The sequence below is a fragment of the Ctenopharyngodon idella genome, chromosome 3 (genome assembly GCF_019924925.1).
Source record: "Ctenopharyngodon idella isolate HZGC_01 chromosome 3, HZGC01, whole genome shotgun sequence".
Classification (NCBI taxonomy): Eukaryota; Metazoa; Chordata; class Actinopteri; order Cypriniformes; family Xenocyprididae; genus Ctenopharyngodon; species Ctenopharyngodon idella.
Window position 1 is genome coordinate 48831902 of NC_067222.1, and position 23059 is coordinate 48854960.

General features: G+C 38.1%; 1 protein-coding gene across 15 annotated transcripts in view; it reads right to left on the reverse strand.

The window, feature by feature from the left end:
• The window catches only part of LOC127508722 (NACHT, LRR and PYD domains-containing protein 12-like), a 39702-nt gene that overhangs the window by 8444 nt on the left and 8199 nt on the right, over positions 1–23059 (reverse strand). For 7 of the 15 annotated variants that reach the window (XR_007928875.1, XM_051886984.1, XM_051886986.1 and 4 more), the window contains 9 exons: positions 22463–22567; positions 22197–22281; positions 21726–21921; positions 19801–21631; positions 18731–18901; positions 15804–15977; positions 14823–14993; positions 10184–10357; positions 4999–5124 (listed from right to left, as the gene is read on the reverse strand). Coding sequence is in view for 14 of the 15 variants with exons in the window: in XM_051886984.1 (XP_051742944.1) it covers positions 4999–5124; positions 10184–10357; positions 14823–14993; positions 15804–15977; positions 18731–18901; positions 19801–21631; positions 21726–21921; positions 22197–22281; positions 22463–22567 (3033 nt within the window). In the remaining variant the exon portion in view is untranslated. Of the gene's footprint in view, positions 1–4738; positions 4860–4998; positions 5125–10183; positions 10358–14822; positions 14994–15803; positions 15978–18730; positions 18902–19800; positions 21632–21725; positions 21922–22196; positions 22282–22462; positions 22568–23059 lie in introns of all 15 variants that reach the window. The other 8 variants (XM_051886991.1, XM_051886989.1, XM_051886987.1 and 5 more) reach the window with 3 other exon arrangements.

A 23059-nucleotide genomic window follows, 5' to 3' on the forward strand; every position in this document is an offset into this window, starting at 1 on the left:
CACCAGAGCCTGCCCAGTGAGATAAATTTGGCAGAAGCCTCAACTCTGCCAGAAAATCCACAAAAGGGAACCAGCCTCTCAAAGCTGGTCTCTGGTATACCTAGAGCAGCCACTTCGGTGACCTGAAATACACTGGCAGGAAACAACCCATTTGACTGCTTTTCGACCCTCCTCAGAGGGTGCGAACCTGACGCAGTGTCGTGTGAACGCTGAGTCATAGCTTGCTGGAAACTGCTGCGCCCTGAAACACCAAGGGTGCCAGGGTTGGTAGAACGGCCCCATACAGACAATGAAGTTGAGCGGGCACCGTATATTGAGGTGTACACCGCTCTATCCCGTATGGGGCTGCCCTTAGATTCCATTCAGAGGGTGCGAGCCTGATGCAACGTCGTGTGAGCGCTGAATCAAAGCTTGCTGGAAACCGCTGCGCCCCAAAGCACCGAGAGTGATGGGGTTAGCAGATCGGTCCCCTGAGGGCAACGAAGTGGCACGGGCACCGTATACTGAGGTGTACACCGCTCCACCCCGCAGGGGGCTGCCCACATGAAAGGCTGAACTAATACATGAATCTAACTACTTAAAGTCAGATAAATATGTATTATTTTAATTTCTCAAAATTAAATTACAGCCAACTGTCCATTTAATTCCTGAAAAATTAAATGCAGCAAATGATCTATCAGACAAGTTAATACTGTCTGAAAGAAATGCTAAATATAGTATGCATATAGGCCATACACACATCAAATAAAGAGTTATTAGTGCAGACATATAGCTTTTAAAAAACCAGGCAATATCCCATTTAACTCCTCAAATTAAATGCATCAATGAATCACCAGACAAGTGTACACGGTCTGAATGATTGGTTGAATATTTATAACTGCCGTCTGCACACCCTAATCTACGCGTTGCCTCGGCAAACACGAGATCAGAGCCACTAGATTCTTTATTGCATTTTGCAGGCTCGAAATCTACGCGTCGCCTCGGCAGACGCGAGATGAGAGCCACTAGAATCTTTAATGCAGTTTGCAGACTCGAAATCTACGCGTCGCCTCGGCAGACGCGAGATCCGTGCCACTAGATTCTTTATTGCATTTTGCAGGCTCGAAATCTACGCGTCGCCTCGGCAGACGCGAGATGAGAGCCACTAGAATCTTTAATGCAGTTTGCAGACTCGAAATCTACGCGTCGCCCCGGCAGACGCGAGATCCGTGCCACTAGATTCTTTATTGCATTTTGCAGACTCGAAATCTACGCGTCGCCTCGGCAGACGCGAGATGAGAGCCACTAGAATCTTTATTGCAGTTTGCAGACACGAAATCTACGCATCGCCTCGGCAGACGCGCGATCCGTGCCACTAGATTCTTTATTGCATTTTTGCAGACCCGTAATCTACGCGTCGCCTCGACAGACGCGAGATCAGAGCCACTAGATTCTTTATTGCAGTTTGCAGACCCGAAAACAACGCGTCGCCTCGGCAAACGCAAGATCCAAGCCATAGATTCTTTATTGCTCAAGACTTTATTCCCTCAAGAAAAAAGCCAAGTGGAGCAGAGCTAAAAAATCTCGATAGTGCATCACATCGGGAAATTTATGAATGAACACCGTCAGATCCCAATACAAGAGCTGACATGCATGCTCTGCTCTCAACAAACAACACATGAATCGCGTGTATCCCCACTCGTATAGTAGCGAGGGCAGGGAAGCACACACGACTCAAGTTGCTATTTGCTCGCCAATAAATTCCTGTCTAGAAATATATAATGCTTGAGGACAAACAACAATAAATAGACAGAGACAGTTTCACACAGATCGCTTTGCTGAGGCACAAAAGCTGAAGCCGGTCTTTCCGGATGTGTATTTATCCTTTCCTGGTCGTGACGTCACCCACCAGTGACGTTCACTCTCGCCATTGGACTAGTTGACACACGTGCATCAGACGCATTCACGCTGAGGGCGTTCCCATAGCGCCCCTTTCGGGACGCAGTGCGAGTTCCCTCGAAAGGGAAATGCATTTTAGTCTTCTCTGTGAAACCGGGGGATTGAGTATAAAGTGTTTTAGTTTAAACTGTTTAAGTGATTTTAAGCATTTTGATTCTTGTATGTGAATTAGACATGTGCCGATCTTCGGTAATACGATATATCACGATAATGAATATGCACAATATTGTTATCGTGGGCACTTAAAAATGCAGTGAATAATTATTTATTATAAATTAATTATTCAAATTTTAAATAACATTTTAAGAATACTTTCCCCATCAACTGTATAAAATGCACAACACCGCTGTATGCTGCGTCAAAGGGACATGCGCGCTCAGATGTAAACAAGCCCAACGTGCATGAGAAGCACATGAGGGAACGAGTGAAGGAGACGTGCTGATAGAAAGTGCACGTTCACTCTCTGACAGCAGAGGGCACTGATGGAACAGCAGAAATGCAGCGGTTACCCCGGAAACCCCGTAAACAAAGCAGCTGCGCTACTGAACATTATTTAAAGCACCAAATACTTAAAGACTTAATAGGCTAATTATTTTCAAACTTAAACATTTTTATATTTTAATATGGACTACAACATGCCCTATAATGATTGAAAATTCTCTGATTATTTGTTATTGTTCAGTAACACTTACAGATGGTACTCAGCCAGGATGCGTTTTGTGTCGCCGCGGGTACAGTCACAGTTTGCGGCGGGAAACTTATTTCTGCTCTTGACCGCTGAGTAGTGTTATAACCATAGATTTTCACATGTTATGGAGTGGACGTATCACAGCTCATTTTCACGAGTAGCAGTCAACTGTACCATGTGGAGATTTAAAAAAAAAAATGCTATCAATAAGATTTTTAAAAATCACATGCAAACCACATGTAGTAAACATAAGCATCGTGTAAGCATTTGCTGTTTAGAATGAATTCAAACAGTAGGCCTACAGTAAAAATTGTTTACTTTTTCATGGACTGCGCTTTAATGCAGTACTAACCCCGTATTTCTCTTTAAAAATATTAGGCCTATGCATTGTTATTTTCTTCTTGTAATAAAATTAAAAAACAGAAATGTGAATTATATAGGCTACACATAAAACATTTGTGATAGCGGCGTTTTCCCGAAAAGGTTGCATGAATGAGTAGGCTTTGCATGCACGATTTAATAGCAGTGAAAATAGACCAGTGGATAGTCAAGTGAAGTCATCTTCATTTATATAGCGCTTTTCACAAAAAGTCTAATGTGCTGGAAAAGAGAGAGTCAATAGTTTCTGTTGCAACATCGAGGTCTTCTAAGCTGTCTGGTATGCTAAGGCGATGAAACTGATCAGGAAGATTATTTATAAAGCAATCTTTAGTGGTAGAAGTGATGGTTCTACCATATTTGTGGCAGGGTGGCGGTTTTGCAGCCTTGGCTAAATGTAGCATACACGAGACTAGATAATGATCTGAGATGTCGTCGCTCTGCTGCAGAATTTCAACATCATCAATATCGATTCCATGTGACAATATTAGATCTAAAGTATGATTACGACAATGAGTGGGTCCTGACAACATGTTGTCTAACTGCAATAGAGTTTAGAATGTCTGTAAAAGCCAATCCCAATGCGTCTTTATCATTATCTACATGGATATTAAAATCACCAACAACAAGGACTTTATCTGCAGCCAGTACTAACTCCGATAGAAAAATCAGCAAATTCTTTGATAAAGTCTGTATGGTGCCCTGCATAACAGGCGAGTAGCCTGTTACTGTTACTCGCCTATAACGTAGCCAGCACAAATGTCAACTTAAATAATGTTACATAAGGCACCATCACTTCGAAGGAATTATATTTGAAAGACTTAAGTAATAATGAAGATATTACTATAAATTACAGCAACACCTCCCCCTTTGCCTTTCTGATGAGGATTGTGTCAATAATCGTAACCTTGAGGGCTAGATTCATTTAAAGTAATGTAATCGTCTGGTTTTAGCCAGGTTTCTGTCAAACACAGCAAATCTAGATTATTGTCTGTGGTAATATAATTTACAATAAGTGCTTTTAAAGAAAGGGATCTAATATTCAGAAACCCAAGCTTTATCATTTGTTTATCAGTATTATCTCTGTTTTTTTATTTGTTGAACATCAATTAAATTTTTACCCTTAAATGGGTTTGGGAGTTTTTTGTATTTACTAATTCGGGGTACAGACACAGTCTCTATGTGATAATATCTAGGTGTAAGAGTTTCTATGTGTTGGGAATTATCTGACTTCTGTGACATGAGACAGCTAGCAGATGGTCGGTTTAGCCAGTCTGTCTGCTTCCTGACTTGGGCCCCAGTTTGTCATGTTTTAGCTCTAAGACTATGTGCCATATTGCTAGAGAGAAGAGCAGCACCATCCCAGGAGGGATAAATACCATCTCTTTTCAACAGGTCAGGTCTGCCCCAAAAATTTTTTCCAATTGTCTATGAACCCTATATTATTCTGCGGACACCACTTAGCCAGCCATTGAGTTTGGACTCTACGAGTTCAGAACACTGCCACAAGGACTTTGAGAAAGGTTTGAAAAAGAAATAAAACATTTCCAAGATCCTACAGACATTGTTTTATTTAACTGTGTATTGTGGGACAATGTAACAAGTTCTACAGGATGAAAGGTGGGCATGATGGGCGGACACCTGGAATGCTACGACCCAATCACATCACCACATTCAAGCAGCCCAACTGCTTCTGCAGAGGACTTTGCCTCCCGACCTGCATAACTCAAGTACCTCCAACCTACAGAAGATCTTGCGGATCGACCACGTCTGACCTACAGTTCTCTGGATTACACAAATACCCGAGCACTCAGTGCAGCTCTGCAACTGTTGGAAAGCAATCCAGTCTCTTCCACTGCAAACGGAAGAATACCAGTGGAAGACGTTTTACATTTATATTGCCAAATAAGTTGCTGTGTACAGTTAAAACAGTGTAAAAAAAACATTACAATCAACAAGTTAAGAACAAAAGTTTTTATTTTTGTCTTTCTCACCGACGTGCTGGATCAGTAGGTTTCTTTGTCTCCCTCGCTGACGAGCGATTTATACCTTTTGTCCTGCACCCCCACCGTGAAGCTACTGAACTCTCCCAACCCCCATATCTGAGCATCTGAGGCTGACTAAAAACAAGAGAAGTCGCAAAAGAACAATTCAGACTTAAATCGCTTTTCTAGACATTAGCATTTTCAACCCAATAATTAGTTGCTTGGTGTAAAATAGAAATCCATGGTAATTTTATAGCCTATAAATGGAAAAATAAATAGCAAAAAATATGGTGTAATGAATAAAAGTGTTTTAGAACTGCAGGACACACACATCTCTGTAGCCCGTGTTTGTGCGGGATTTGATCCCGTGTCATTGATGTTTCTGTCCAACGCTCTACCACTCGACTACAAATTGACTTTCTGCAAAATGTCCAGAACAGAATATCTCTTTTTTCAGCAGTAACAGCGTGTCCGCGCACGTGAAAGAGGACGCGCCTCTCACTTCGCAAAAGTAAAAATAATTAGTTCATTGCACTATCCTCGGAGGTGGTTAAAGTATACAAACATTGTGCGCAATAGCGCACACGCACTAACGACTGTTTCACACATGCTCTGTTTGCAGTGCGTATGTGGTGCGTATTTTTTCCGTGCCCATATTAATGGATTAGAGCGTTCACACTGCACACGGATGCAGTCCGGCAATGCCTTCCAGGAGAGGTACGTCTGCAGCAGTTCAGCTGTAAGACTTGATTTTCCTGCTAGGACAAAAACTGAGATCAAGCACCCTGCAATAAAGCAATAAAACTCATCTGGAGAGAAGATCTCAAAGAAATAGCATAGGACAACGCCTTGCCCTCACACATCTACAGGATGCAACAGCCCTCCCCCCAACACACACACACACACACCCTCCTTCCTTTCCCCCTGACACAAGTCACTGAAAGTTCTCCAAAGAAGTATAATGTATCTGGTGTATCTATTGTTTTTTCCTTTCATGTTTGGTATTATTTTAAATGTCTCAGTGCGTTTGGTAAAACGGTCTCAATTTCACAGCAGTCACTGGTATTATGAAGAAGATTGAAAACTAAGGAGAATTCTGTCCTCCTTTTGGGTGGTGTCACTTCTGAAAACCCACTCCTCTCCCCCCAAAACAGGTGTTGGTGTAATAAAAATTTACAATCCTTTTGTTCTGGTCTTGGTATATAAGGTAAAGTGCAAAGCAGTCAGGGGGGATTTTCTTTAGCCAGAGACCCCCGCACAGTGATGGACAAGTGTCTTCAAACACTAATCCACCACTGTGTGCATGTGCATTTCAATGGATGTTATGCATTTATTATTTCTGAATTGGCTTCTAATTGTCCAACTATGAAATTGACATGATACATTTTTACTTGACAAATAAAATGTTATATTTGATTTACTCTGGATTCTTCTGAAATCATTATGACTAGATCATAAACTGGCGAATTTATGTCCGTGAGAACGCAGTCGGCCGATGTGAAATTCTCTAAGCGATGATGAGACCGTAATGAACGAATAATTGAAAATATGAGATACCCAGAATAATCAAAAATCTAAATTAATACATAACAAATGATTAATTTCCAATTAGGAACAAAACCTAAGAGTAATAATCATTTAAAATTGGAGTCAGATTAAACGAGTGAAATAAAGTGAACTTCACAGATGCGCTGAAAAGGCATACACGCGTTAACCTTCGCCCAGGCCGTCGGATTCCGTTTTTGGGCCGATGCGGGGTTCCTTACACAGCGATCATTTAGCTACACACAGTCTATTTTTGCTGCGCTGCACCGCGCTGAATTAAAACGATAGCGAACTGTTTGCATTAACCCCCCCCCCCCCCCCTTAGGCTACGTCACCACGGGGAAGAAACTAGTCCCGTAAGAGTACTGTGAACCATTGTCTATAAAATGGGTATCCTCTTTAAAGTGTGACTTAAAATGTCTTTGAAATAAATTAGCTAAAACTAGGCACTCCCATGCAGGCACTAGTTGGCTGGAAGGAACTGGGGAACCATTACAGAGTGGAGGAAGTCGATACCAGCCTGGGTAACCCTGGGTAGGTTGCGTGGTTCCTCCCTGGTGCTTACTATACCCAGCTTTGCCGGCACGCCACTACCCTCGAGTATTCCTCCTTCCTGGCTTGATGGTTGGTGATGATGCAGGGTGACGAGATGGTTCTTTGTTCTTTCTGATGACGTTACACACTTTGCAGTCACCCACATACTGCCAGACATCCTTACGGACCGTTGGCCACCAGGTGACCTCCAGGACGCTGAGAAGAGTTTTCAGCCGACCATGATGTCTCTCCGTTGTCCTTTCATGGAGGCTCTGTAGCGTTTCTTTGATCAAGGCCTTTGGAACGACAAGCTGCAGTCGGTACTGGCCGTCCTTGCGCTAGATCCGTCGATACAGCAAGCCCTGGTAGTTGATCACTGTGATCCTGTCGGTCTGGGGTGTGGAAGAGATGATGGTGAGTATGACGTCATCCTGTTGTGTGCTGTTGACTTCCTCACTGGAAAAGGGAAGAACAGAGAAGATGTAGCTGACATCTGGCCCTGATGATGTCTTGTGCTGTCCGTCTGTGAAGGTGTTGAGATGGTGGAACAGTCAGTGGGAGGTGAAGAGGTGTAGATGGAAGGCACAGGGTTGGATGTCTCTGCAGGAGCTGGGACAGTGGCTTCCGGAAGTTTCTTTTCCTTAAGTTGTTTTGCCCACTGTTTGTCTCTCCTCCGAAAGCACTCAACAACCTCTTTTTCTAATGCCGCCATAGCCTCTTTCACATATTCCTCCATCTTATTGAATTTTACATCCACAGCCTCTCTAAAACACACTTCACGCTTAAAATGACTTTCAACAGAGTCTTCAAAATCCTTCTCCAGTTTTAAAACAAGGTTTTAAAGAGAAAGTACTTCAGCACGAAGCTGTTCACATTCACACTGGTGTAAAATCCGTTCATCATTAAAATTAGCAGGTGTTTTAATGGGAGCAGCATTACCAAAATGAGTCATCATCTTTTACTGCTTTCTCAACACAGTTTTTTAAAATCTTAAACATTCCCCGTACGGGCCACCATATGTAACGTTCAGCCCAGAAGGTTGAATTTACATCAATTAAAACGGGGTCAGATTGAACTGTGTGAGCTTTTGGAATGTTTTAAAATCATAACATCATAACATCACTGTCACATAAGACACGTGTTTTAACCGCTCAATTTATATAACATGATGGTTTTATATATATTTGAGTTTTAATTGGGTTACATGTTGTCTTAGCCATTTTATTCCTCTTATTTTAATGTGTGTATGTCTTTAAATGTGTGTGGGTCTGCTGTCATGTGACTGATCACATGACAGGAACCAGGAAGTAAGCCAGCATAAAGGAGGCAGCATGGCAAACAATCAGTCTCTCACTAACAGACACTACATACCTGGATTGTGGAGTTACTCACCTGTGGACTTACCTTTCCAGAAAGTACTGCAGACTTGGACATTTGTATATACGCCGGTGGACATTTTTTCACTTGCACATTGGGACTTATCAGCACACTAGGATACTTGGACTGTTTTAGGGTATGGCGTTTTAGACTGTATGCTTTTAACAGACTAAGTTTTCCTGGTTTTATCGTGTTGTTTTAAGTTCCTTGTGATTATTGTAAATACATATTTATTCACTTTATTTCTGTTGTTGACTCCTCTTTTAAAACACTCCAAAAGCTCACACAGTTCAATCTGACCCCATTTTAATTGATGTAAATTCAACCTTCTGAGCTGAATGTTAGGGTTCTTGGCTAATCGTTACAAGTTTGTTTTATGGGGAAAACCTAACACAACATAAAATAATTGTTTTATTGTTTATAATAAAACGTAACTGAAATTTTCACTGTAATACAATGCCTTTTTGAATTTGTTCTGAATTATGGACCAAAGCGTGTTCATATTATTACCGTCTTTAATGAGGTTACTGCATTGTCTTAATTTTACATCCCAGACACAGGGAATACAAACACTGTTCCCTCTATTCAAACCTGCTGCAATAATTAATAAGTTTAACTGTCCAAGGACTTCATGTAGGCCCGTGTTGAAAATGTTTAGGCCAATTTATAGAGCCCCGTGCTGAAATGCATGGAAAAAATAAACCGCATGTTTTAGGCTATTAATCATTCGAAACATGAGGATGTTTTACTGGGATATTTCATCCCTGCATTTTAATTGCACTGTAGTTAAATTGTGTCTACCTTTTTAGCCTATTTTTGTTTCTTCGTTTTTCAAATCATAAGAACGAATTAACAGCCTAACAATGTTCTCACATTTTTAGCAGGCTACATAGCAGGCTACAAAGAAACATTTTAATAAAAAGTGATCAACAGGTCCTTAATTCATTTACAAAGGAACGATTTAATAAAAAGTAATCAATTTTAAATGCAGTTTCAAGAGTTTTTTTTTTTTTTTTTTTTTTTTTTTTTTTTTTTCCTGCCATCACTGTAATATTTCACTGTAACAGTAGGCTATTCAAATAGATGGGACATATGCACTTATATGATAAATTATAGCCTATAAATGTAAGTAAAAAAATAAGTGTTTTAGAACTGCAGGACACACACATCTCAGTAGCCCGTATTTGTTCGCTGTCCAATGCTCTACTACTCGACTACGAGTTGACTTTCCCCGAAAAGCCCAGAAGAGAAGTTCTCTTTTCCAGCAGCAACAGCGTATCCGCGCATGCGAAAGAGGAGCGGTCTTCATTCCTCTCACTTCGCAATAGTAAAAAAATCAACTCATTGCATATAATTTGTTGAGGAAATTTCTGGCACTGACCTGTGAGATATGATGGTCTTGTGGTGTATTTTTTATGTTTATTAAAGTGCAAGAGGGCTGTTCATTAAATAACGAGACCTTATTGTAAAGTGCTACCTGTTGTTTTTGTTTTTTAAGTCTTTTGCACTTTAATCTGTTCAAAACATTTTACTTTATATTTTGTGTATTGTGTTATTGTATTAAAATGATCAGAGCTCTTTTTGTTATAAGACAAAGAGTTCTTAAACCTGTTATACTATGACAACCCTTTTTGCAACTTATTTCAATATCGTGATAATATACCGTGATAAAAGCTTCAGCAATTATCGCAGCATAAAAATTTGATACCGTCACATGCCTAATGTGAATGTTACTGACCTCAATCTCTCCAGTTTACAGTGTGAATCCATCAGTACGTCACATAAGTGCTTCACTCCAGAGTCTCCTAGTTTATTCTCACTGAGGTTCAGCTCTCTCAGGTGTGACGGGTTTGATTTCAGAGCTGAAGTCAGGATGACACACTGTTTCTCTATAATACTGCATCTATTCAGACTGAAGACAGAAAGAGAAAATGACTCAAATCCATGTTCAGTTCATGTGTAATTTAAATGAATCATGAATAAATGTCATACAGTCACTAATAAACCAGCAAAAACATGGAAACTTAATGATATAAATGAACAAACCAAGACAGGAGCATTTGAGTTACAATCCAAGTCTGGATCCATCCTCACTCCACAGTTGTAGTTGTGCTTTATTTCTTCTACATGTTAGGGTGTACTCACTCTGAACCGTGCCCGAGCACGTTTAACACCCAAAGCCCGGTTTGTTTGACAAGTGCGATCGCTCCATTCCGTGCCCGGGCGCAGTTCATTTAGCCGTCCTTGGCCCGCTTGGAAGAGGTGGGCCAGAGCGCCTATGAGTGGATCAGATATCCTCGGATTGTTCAACATTTGGCAGTTTTGAATTATATGCAGTTTAATTTAACGGGGAAGCGTTTTCTAACAAATTATGGAAATTTACATCAATGGTGGGGAAAGAGTTCAAAACAACTTTGTGATCATGTTTACTGATTGCTGGTGTATAACATTCAACAGTCATGTTCAACAGTGTTCATATGTGCCTATGGATATACCTGTAACTCATGCTGTGTTTTCTGATTTTGAGCTCATTTCTTTTAGATATTTTACATAAGCTCTCCTTTACAGTCTCTCCTCAAGATATTGTTCCAACTACGATATTAAAGCAGGTTATTGAGTTGATTGGTCCTTTTGTATTATCAATAATTAATAAGAGTTTACTGTCTGGAATTGTTCCAACTGACTGTAAACATGCTATAGTGCAGCCTTTGTTGAAGAAATCAAATCTGGATAAGAGTATGCTGTGCAATTATAGACCAATCTCAAAGCTTCCTTTTTTAGCAAATATTTTGGAGAAAACTGTTTATAATCAACTTGAGTCTCTTCTTACTGATAATACTATTGGTGAAGTTTTTCAGTCGGGGTTTAAAAAACAACATAGTACAGAATCTATTTAATGAAAGTAAATAGATGAAAGTATTTAATGACATTTTTATGGCTGTAGATTCTGGTGATGTGACTCTACTTCTGCTGTTAGATCTTACAGTGGCATTTGATAAAACTGACCATCATATTTTGATCGCACGCTTAGAAAATTGTGTAGGTATTCGAGGAAATACCTTAAATTGGATTAAGTCTTATTTCCAAAACAGAAGTTTCTCTGTTCAGATGAGAGAATGTATGTCGTCTTCAGGATCTATTTTAGCACCAGTCTTTCTTTTTTTCCACTTTATATGCTTCCATTAGGTCAGATCATGAGTAAATATGGTGTGTATTTTCACTGTTACGCAGATGACACCCAGTTGTATCTACCTTTGAAGACAACTGCCTCTATCGCTATAGAAAGACAGGTAGAATGTTTTGGGGAGATTAAGATGTGGATGTCTGCTAATTTTCTGTGTCTAAATGAATCAAAGACCGAACTGATTTTATTTGGCCCTTCTGAGTCTGTTGACATCCAAAATTGAGTTGGGTACACTATCCCCTTTTTGGACGCGATAGTGCATTGAAATTAGATAAACAGATAAATTAAGTCGTCAAAATTATTTTTTTCCAGTTGAGACTAATCTCTAAAATTAAGCCTTTTGTATCACAGAAGGACTTAGAAAAGGTTATTCATGCTTTTATTTTCACAAGATTAAACTATGGTAATGCACTGTACTATGGTGTTCAACACAAAAGTTTAGACAGATTACAGCTGGTCCAAAATGCGGCCGCGAGGCACTCGGAAAAATGAGCACATTACTCCAGTTTTAAGAGAACTACGTTGGCTGCCGATTTCCTATAGGATTAATTTTAAGATACTATTATTTATTTTTAAAGCCTAACATGGTACAGCTCCAACATATATAGCTGATCTGATTCAGGTGAAAAAAAACACAGAGAACGTTACACTCTGAGTAATTAAAATCTCCTAGCGGTCCCGCGGACGTACCGGAAAATGAGAGGAGGCCGCTCCTTTGCAGCCGCCGCTAATAGGCTGTGGAGTGGTCTACCTCTTTATATCTGGCAGTGCTCCACTCTTAGAGAGTTTAAATGACATTTAAAATCTTTTTTTTTTTTTTTTACTGTGGAGTTTGATCATACACGAGTGTTGTGTTAGTGGTGTAATGGGTTTTTATTAATGCCTCATTGAATTTAAGGTTTTATGTCTGTGTTGTACTGAATCTGAATGTGATTTTATTGTTATTTTGCTTTGTCCCATGTACAGCACTGTGGTCAACAGTTGTTGTATTAATGTGTGCTTTATAAATAAATTGAACATTGAACACTAAACAAAAAGACTGATCAATATATACACACTTATATTTAATTTACACAGAATTAACCTGTGAAAGTTAAGAAAGACATCTGTGCGTTTATAGTGCAGCTGTTTTTTCAATCTATCACTTATTTGAAGAGTTTTCTAAGCTCTGGAAGAAAACCATTGATCTCCCTCTACAGTAACTGAAATAATTATTGACCCATGATCAAACTGTCTGTCTTAGTCAAATATTTAAAGCTTGATGTCACATTTTAATTGTGTGTTTTTAATTGCCTGTTTAATTGTATTACTTTACATTGTTGTGGCTCTGTGTGACCCTAAGAAAAAACTGCTCTGACTCAAACAAGTGAGGAAATATTATTATCAGATACAGTAAAATTACAATTAAAAGTAAAGATGCATTCATTTCAATTTTCTTAGCCAATTGTGATTTCCGATTTTTTTGTTAGTGTGATCTGCTGATACAGATTTTTGCTGATACAGATTTTTGCCAATTCTAAGAACTAGTTAAAAGCATATACAACCGAAAATCTACTTTTCTTCAAGGCAGAGTTTTATTTTCATACAAAAAAAACAACAAAAAAAAAACAAGTAAAAAGTCAGTAATAAAATAAGAACAAAAACAAATTGCAAACAACAGATAAATGCAATAGAATAAAGAGCTATGAAACTAAGTTTTTCATGTTAAGAAGGTTTTTATTCAGGTTTAGAAATACTACACAAATTAAAGTAATCAAATGTAAAATAACACTGGATAGTCTTCATTGTAAAAATTAAGCACAGATTAATGCTTACAATTAAAGTTATAAAACTTGTTCAGTCTAGAGCAGAGAGTGATTTTCTTTTTCTTTTGTTCTTTGATTAACATGACAGACAGCAGCAAGAATATTAGTGCTGTCCCTTTAAGAGTTTATGCACAGATCCAATACACTGTTACACAACATCCGTTCTCTTTCTCCAGGGTTCAACGCTAAGGATATTTTCTGCTGGCCCGATCAGGCCAGTGGTTCAAATTTGTAATTGCCCTGCAAAAATTTTCACTGGCCCCACAATAAAGAAAAGAAAAGAAAAGAAAAGAAAAGGGGCCTATAAAATAAGCCTAGTTATTGTTTTCATTGTTTTTGATACATGTAACCTTAATAAATTAGGTGACACCAAAAGCTACTAGATTAAATTTTAAATATTGTTAGACAAGAAACAGTAAATAATAAAATAGGAACAAATAATTAAATTAAAATAGCACAAATAAATACAACAATAAACAAATGAAATAAACTGCTTTTACGTCACGTAGTGCATGCGTGCACTCAATGGGTGTGTTTTTGTTTGTTTTTTGTAAAGTGAGAGATACACTCAGTAATATCAGGTAGTTAAATCAACAATTACGATATCAGACGATATACGTGTAGCCCCTCCAGTTCGCACCTGCCCGCTCCAAGCGGGACGCGAACCCGGGCCCTTCCGCATGGGAGTCGGACGCTCGCTAGAGCATCTCTTGAGATCGGGGAGCGAGGTTTACACGCACAGCTCTTACTAGCCTACGTCTGTTACATACGCATACCCTACAGCACAGACCTGACTGGGCAAGTGACAGTTGCGTCTACTGTTTTGAGCGTCGTTCACACTGGCCCCGGACCATCGGGCAATCCTTATTTTCGAGTCCTGCTTTCTCAACTATTTAATGTTCCAAAACTGACTGTGTTTAACTGAATATTCACCAAGACGAGCATTTTGACATAGTTTTGACCGTTTAAGCGCAGTAAGCCACTCATTTTGGTACTTGTGACTCACAAGCTGTTTGAGGTTGAGAAGCGATTTGTGCGCTCCACTAATATAGTGTGGAGCTCACATTGTGGTGTGAGCTCCACATGCGGGAATGACAAAAAATTTTGCACAATACAAGCACAATTTAACCGGAGCAAATGAGACGAGTGAGAGAGAGGAGGTGGGTGTCACTTCGCCGTTTGAGAGAATAGAGGGAGAATGCGCAGCTGACATTATTGCCTGTGACGCTGGTAACAAAACGGATCGACTCGGAATCAGAAAGACGCGAGACTGTCCAGCTGGTCACCGATCCTGGCCGGTCATGCAGAAAATCGGCCAATTGGCCGGTCAAACGGTGCATAGCTAATTAAAAGTAATGTAATATTTTTAATAAATGAACAATACTCACGTCAGTGTGTTGAATCGACAGTGTTTATCCTGCAGTAGAGCAGCAATCTGATTCACTCGTGTGTCTTCTAGTTCATGTTCTCTCAGATTCAGCTCTCTCAGGAGTAACGGGTTTTTACCCACAACTCTATTCATATACTGACAGGCTTCATCTGCAGCAGGACTCAAAAACCTGCAGAAGAGACAATTCAGTTCTCAACTAAATGTGTGTTGGTTTACAAAAATAACTTAAAATAAAAAAATAAAAATAAAAAACTCTAACTATAGTTCTAAAGACAAGCTCTAGTTAGTTATTTAGATGTAACACTTTTCATTAAACATTTAAATACACAAATAAAATACTGGAAAACAAAGTGTAATAGAGTTATTTAAAAGAAACTAGAGCGACACCCAGTCCTAAAGCAAACTCATAAGAACAGAAACGTCCCACAGAGCAGAAGTGCAAAAGCTCACTAGATCATAATTTCACTCTCTGTATTCATACTGAAAATCAAGGCCTCAAGATCTTCTGGCTTTTAAGCAGGAGGAGTGAGAAACATCAGTAGAGAAAACTGGTTTGTGAAACTGCATGTTTGTGAACATCTGGAGACTCATAGACCTGCTGTAGAGAAACAGTGAATCTGGGCTTGATGGAAAACAATTGTGTTCAGAAAACAATTTGACTAAAAGGTTATCTAGAATTTTTAATGAGAAGTGTGCACAAAAACAAAATTGTGCATGTTAATTGTCAAGGTATACCATAATCGTGGGTCAAATAGCAGCACATACACTGACACATAATGTCTATTTGACCTGTAGCTTGTACCACAACTAAACTGTGTTGACGGTTATCATCATCATGAAAGAACCCACAGCATCTGATCTGATCTTGATCATTTTGATGCAACAAATTGTCCAACTCATTATATAACGAAAATAATGCATTTGTTATGAATATTTAGCCAGCAAATAACTAAACTTGTATGATTTCATCCCGTCTCACCTCAGTGTCTTCAGTTGACAGTTTGGATCCTGTAGTAAATCATTGAGCTCCTTCATTCCTGATTGTCCAGGATCATTTTCTGTGAGATCCAGCTCTATCAGGTGTGAAGGGTTTGATCTCAGAGCTGAAGCCAGAGCTTTATAACCTTCTTCTGTTACACTGCAGTTAGAGAGTCTAGAACAGTAATGAAAACATTCAGCTGATTAATCAGTTAAACCTGAACAATATAAATCCTTAAAGTGAATTTTATTTTGTTCTTTGTACAAATGTATTGAAAGATAGTTGAAAGATAGAAAACTGACAACTGAATATGGAGTCAAAAGGCACAGAGAACTGTAATATGTTAGAGAGCAACATCACTTTCAAGGTTTCAATTATCAAAAACTGTACAGGTGTGTACAGTTTAAGTCTTTAATCTGAATGATCCACAACAAGCAACCTGAAAATGGTTGAAAAATGGGAAAATTAAAGTTTGGGAATGACCTAATTAAAGTCCAGACTTGTGGAAGGACTTGAAACACAGCTCATGCTGGAAAGCCTACAAATGTCCCTGAGCTGAAGCAGTTTTGCAAGGAGGAGTGAGACAAAATTCCTCCACAGTGGTGTAAAACACTCATAAACTACAGGAAGTGTTTAGTCGAGACTAGCTGCAAAGCTGAAAGCAGAATCAAAGATACACAGGTCCCTCAAAAGCACTAAAATACATTAATCCTGTCACATAAACTATTAAGATAAGTGATATCTACCAGATCTTGCCCTCCTTTCTGTGGCAGATTATCCAACTCTAACAGAATCATCTGAATTCTGTTTCAACACTAGGTATTCAAATAATGATTAAATCACTAAATTATCAATTTTTATGAACAAAACCAGCACCATTTAAGTGTTTACACAAGAACTAAAATACATATCTATAGAAAATACTTTATCCTAAAAATATGATAATCCCCTGCATTTGCATTACATTCAGTACTGTGGGAAGTAGGGGTGCTGAGGGTACAGCCCAAGAAAAAAAAAAAAAAAATGCTGTATTGTATAATTACACTGGGTCTCCAACTAAGCACTGTTTGCAATCTATAATAAATTAACACGACCTTCTTGATTCTCCAACCAAGTGTAATGGTACTCTAAGAAGCCTTTAACATTACTATGTGCTCTACAGTAAACCTGTAACATGTCTGTAGCAAACATTAAGAATTAACAACCATTTCTACAGTTATTACAAAGAGAGAGAGAGAGAGCAGAGAGAGAGAGAGAGAGAGAGAGAGAGAGAGAGAGAGAGAGAGAGTATGTTTGTCAACATTTTACTTAAGCGTCTAGGCTATACACAAGTGATGTGACAGTGAGAAAATTTTCTCACAAATTAAACTTGTGACAACAACGGTGTTACCGATTACACCTCGTATTTTAAAAGAAAAGATATGTCAATGATGCTCAGGATCTGTAGCTCTTTTCTCAGGCCTGTACTTTACGTTGTTTTTTTTGTTTGTTTTTTTTTGTTTTTTTTAATTGGTTCTTTAACATTAGATCTTTCCTTTTCTTTGAACAAAACTAGTGCTTAATGTCATTTCAATATTACTCAATGAAAAAATACAACAACAATAAAATAACACAATGATAAACTCACTAATAATAAACACCAAACGTTTATCAACAAAACAAATAAGACTGATGACATGTGGCCTGTTGCACAAAGCCGGTTTCAGTTTCTACCCAGGTAAGTTCAAGATTAAACTCTGTAAACTCTGGTTTTTCGGGCTTATGAAGGTGGATTGGTTTTTAGTGGGTTTCATTGGTATGGTAACTTACGCTACCCGGCTAACCTGCTCCGGAGCAGGTTTTATTCTGGGTTAGAGATCGCAAACCCAAACTGGACCAATCAGCTGTGAGTAAAGTGACATGTATCTGATGCAATAAAGCCACTCCCCCTGTATCTCTCCCTCCAAATTAAATCAGTTTATAGTGAAAACATTTTAGAGACAAAATTGCTCATCTTTTTTCTGCTAATTATTTATTATATTTATATTATATGAATTAATTATGTATAATTCATATAATAGTATATTCATATAACTATTATATTATTTGACAATTAATATTTAACTTTGCTTTTAAATTGATATAAATATAATACATGCATCAATATATTTTTTATTTTATTTTAGCTTTTAAACAAATTAAGGTTATGTGTATTCATTTGAGCTCTTTGTGAATCTAATATAAATTATTACATTATAAATTATTAGGCATATTTCTTTGATTCACATGCATTGACATAGTCAGATATTTTCTTTCAGCTGCCTTCTCAAACTTTCACTGCAGCAGTTCTTATTCCTGCCTTGTAAATGCATTTAATTTCATGTTATTTTTCATAACAATCTCTTAATCTTCAGAAGAGAAGTGAATTGCACGGCTCTCTCGTGAGAAGTGAATCGAACGGACGCTCTGTATGTTCCGTGTGATTGGCTGTTTGCTGCACGTGTCACACTTTCAGGTGCACGCGCTTCAGATTTAATCGCAAACTCTGGATTAAACCTGAGTTGACAGAGAAAGTTTATACCGAGCGTTGTGCAACATCTGATCCCAATCTTAACCAGTTTGGATCTATCTGGATTTGTCAACTCTAAACCTACTCTGAAACTCAGAGTTTGTTCAACTAGCTTCATGCAACAGGCCACTGGTCTACCCACTTAACACAAATAAATGAAAGATATTTTCTCCTTAATTTAAAACGAATGCTTAGTTTGTGTTTCATTATCATTTTTTAATGAAAAACACAGCAACAATAAAACAAAGACAATCTAATTTATATTAAACAAAAAATGCAACTGTTATTATCAAAAGCTCTCTTGCGTTTTTGCCTCTGGCATCATCCTGTCAGTCAACGTGCCTCACTCTCATCGTGTGACTCTTGTGGCTCAACTTACCTCAGTATCTCCAGTTTACACTTTATATTCTTCAGTCCAGTGCAGAGCAGCTTCACTCCTGAATCCTGCAGATTATTATTGTTCATGATCAGCTCTTTCAGATTGGTTTCTGATTCAAGAACTTCAGCCAGAGCTGAACAGCTTCTGTCTGTTAAGTTACAATCATTTAACCTACAAGGGAAATAAATCACATTACAGAATTAGATGAAACACATTCAACTTTTCTATATACAAATATTAAAAATGTTAATGTTAAAAAGCAAAGAGGCTGAGCTAAACTAACATTACTTTTCAAAAACTAGTATTTCCTGAATATTAACATTTTTAGCTGAGATTACTAAAATCTAAGAACCAAAGAAATTTTATTTGTTATTAATATTTCAAGATTAACATTTACTGGATTAAAGCAATTTAAGTTTCCTTGATTATTCATAGTGGTCAACTGAGAGCCAATGCTGATATCTTAGAGAGCAGGGTGGCCATTGGGTGATCTATCATTCATTTAAAGATAGTAAAAACACATCCATGACAACTGCTAAAATGAAATTTATATTTTACTTAATATTTACTAAATTTGAAATGATTTAAAAATTATATGAAAAAGAAGAATTTGAAATTGATAAAAAATAATTTGTAGAAAGATCAGCTCAAAAAGTGTACATCAAATATGATACAAAAGGCTTTTGATAAATGTTTTTGTAAGTCTCTCAATTATCTACGTATTGTATTGCATTATGTTTTGCTTACCACAATTAAAAATACAGAACTACTCATAAAACTAAGCATATATAATATCAAATTATTGGGAGACACAGTGACAACTGATAATATATATGTACTTTAAGTAACCTGTTATATAAATCTCATTGTTTTATATTACAACCTTTGAGAATTTCATCTTACTTTTTGGCAATATAAATAACATCTGTACCAAATTACAATTTCTCACAGTTTAAGCATCTGAATAAAAGATTTTTTTTTTTCTTCCTCAAGTATGAGTATGGGCTAATATATAATTCCATATATTTTAGATGAAAGCAAAACATGACAAAACGAATTAATTGACTTACAGAGCTCTTCTAGAGGTTTTGATGACTGCTGATAATCTAATGAGACACTCATCTGATTTCTTGAATTTATGAAGCTCAAACTCCTCCAGCTCTTTCTCTGATGTCAACAACACAAAGACCAAAGCAGACCACTGGGCAGGTGAAAGGTCATCAGATGAGAGACTTCCTTTGCTAAGGTGGGTCTGAATCTCTTTCACCAGAGTTTGGTCGTTCAGTTCATTCAGACAGTAGAACAGATTGATGGATCTCTCTGCAGGCAGATTACCTTCTAGTTTCTGCTTGATGTACTGAACTATTTCCTTGTTGCTCTGGTCATTGTCATTTTGCTGTGTTAACAGACCTCGTAAGAGTCGTCGATTGGACTGGAGTGACAGACCGAGAAGGAAGCGAAGGAAAAGGTCCAGGTGTCCACTGTCACTCTTGAGCGCCTTGTCCACTGCAGTCTTGAGTAAATCAATCAGAGTTTCATTTTTGTTTTGCTGTCCTGTAGACTCATGAACGAACACAATTGTCTTGTTGATGTCTAGAAACAGATGTGCATAAAGGGCTGCAATAAACTCTTGAATGCTCAAGTGAACAAAGCAGTACATGGTACCAAGAACGATCCCCATTTCCTCCTTAAAGATCTGGGTACACATGCCAGAGTACACTGATGCCTTATAGACGTCAATACTACAGGCTTCCAGGTCTGTGTCATAGAAGATCAAATTTTTTCTTTCCAGCTGATGAAATGCCAGTTTTCCCAGTGAAAGGATGACATCTTTATCCCAGGAAACATCTGCTGCATATTCTCCATCATACTTTCGGCGGCTCTGCTGGATCTGAAAGCGGAGAAAGTGTGTGTACATTTGTGTCAGAGTCTTGGGATTGTCTTCAGTATTTGAATCCTGTAGTGTTTTAGAGATCTCATCAGCCTGATTGATTTTCACATCATTATTTCTGTTCTCCTCCAGAATGTTCTGGAGAACAGTGGCTGAAATCCAGCAGAAGACTGGGATGTGGCACATGATAAAGAGACTCTTTGATTTTTTAACATGATCAATGATTGTGCTGGCCTGATTCTGATCCGTGAATCTTTTTTTGAAGTACTCTTCCTTTTGTGCATCATTGAATCCTCGTATCTCTGTCAGTCGGTCAATACAGTCAGGCGGAATCTTACTGGCAACTGCTGGTCTGGTGGTGATCCAGATGAGAGCAGAAGGAAACAGATTTCCCTTCATGAGGTTCGTTAGGAGAATATCCAGAGAGGCTGGTGACAATACATCACACCACGTCTCATTACAATCAAACTTCAGAGGAAGGCGACATTCGTCCAATCCATCAAGGATGATCAGGACTTTGAATTGATTCCTTTTTGTAAGGTTCAGTCCTTTTGTCTCTGGGAAAAATTGAGTTATAAGGTCCATCAAACTTAGTGTTTCTTTCTCCTTTAAGTTCATCTCTCTGAATGGAAGAGGAAATATGAAGCTGATATCTTGATTTTCTTTTCCTTCAGCCCAGTCCAGAACAAACTTTTGCACAGAGACTGATTTTCCGATGCCAGCGACTCCTTTTGTCAGTACAGTTCGGATCTCCTTGTGTTGTTCAGGTGCTTCAAACAAATTTGTGCATTTAACCTGTATCTCTTGAGATTCATGATGCCTTGAAGCAACTTCAATCTGTCTTACCTCATGTTCAGTATTGACCTGTTCACTGCCACCCTGAGTGATATAAAGATCTGTGTAGATGTTATTCAGAAGTATGGAGTCACCTTGCTTTGCAATTCCTTCAAACACACATTGATACTTCTTCTTTAGGCCACATTTTAGTTGATGAATGAAGAGCAGCTCATCTAAACACAGGAACAAAAAAATAGATAGTTTTAGTCTTAATTTCCTCTCCTAAATTTTAAGTGTCAATCAGACAGATGATCATGAGTCTCTTACTTTCTAGAGCATCAGCAGCTTCATCTTGCTTCATCTCTCTCAGGTAATGTGTTGTGAGATCAAGAGCTGCTGCTTTGATACTGCATCTATTCTCATTAAAGTCCTTCACAAAGTTTTGTGTGTTCTCATTTTGCAATATTTTCTTAAACTTTTTCAGCTCTTTCTTCAGAAAAAATATTATTTTGCTCTCAAGATCCTGCAAACATAATTAAGAAAAAGACAAAATAACACCAAATTGTACATCTACATTTGGTCAACACTATTTATTTAATAATTATAATCTGTAAAAATAAAAAATCCAGCTAAAAGACTGACATACTAACCAGTTGTTATTTTTAACAAATAGGAAAATTTATGTATGCTTAAAAGGAAAAATAAGTAATCAAGAGAAATCAAATTATTATTTTTTTTGTTCAATAACATATTTGTTTGTTATAAATATTAAACATTTATGAAAATGTGTTTTTCTACCTGGAAGATCCACAGGAGATTGTCTTTGAAACTCCTGTGGCTCCTTTGAGTCTGAACGTCTGAATCTAATGTCTCATACTGAAGCCTGTAATCAATTAAATAAAATTCTGATTTTACAAGCAAAATATTACAGAAAGAGAGAAAAGCATTACCTGTTAATTTTCTAATAAATATTTGATCTAAAAATGTTTGGTATTGATTGGTATTCAATGATACAACTTTTTAACCTTCAACATGTGACCAAAAATTAGAAACACATGAAACACCTTTTATTGGACGATGGTTTTCTATCACTGAAGTCTGGTCCTCTCTCTTTTGAGCAGTCGCTCTTCAGAGACACAGAGCTGGACACATGTGTGCCTGATCTGACACTAATGACACAATAAACAGAGAAAATAAACACTTTAGGAGATACTTTGGTTTTATTTGAAAAGGTATAATGTTGCAAACAGCAATCAGCAATGCAGTGTAGTTGTGCATTTGTCCATTTAAAGCTGACCTATTATGCCCCTTTTTCACAAGATGTAATATAAGTCTCTGGTGTCCCCAGAATGTGTCTGAAGTTTCAGATAAAAATTTCAAATTTGCTCTTATTTGGGTGTGAGCAAAAACACGCCGTTTTTGTGGGTGTCCCTTTAAATGCAAATGAGCTGCTGCTCCCGGCCCCCTTTCCAGAAGAGGGCGGAGCTTTAACAGCTCACGCTTCGGTTGCTCAACAACAACAAAGCTGGAGAATCTCACGCAGCCAAAATGAGGACTGTCAGTAACGGTGTTCAGCCTTACATTTTTCAAACCGGAGTCGGACACTGATGGAGAGACTCAGGAAGAAGTTACAACTCTTAGAATGAAACTGGATGTTTCTG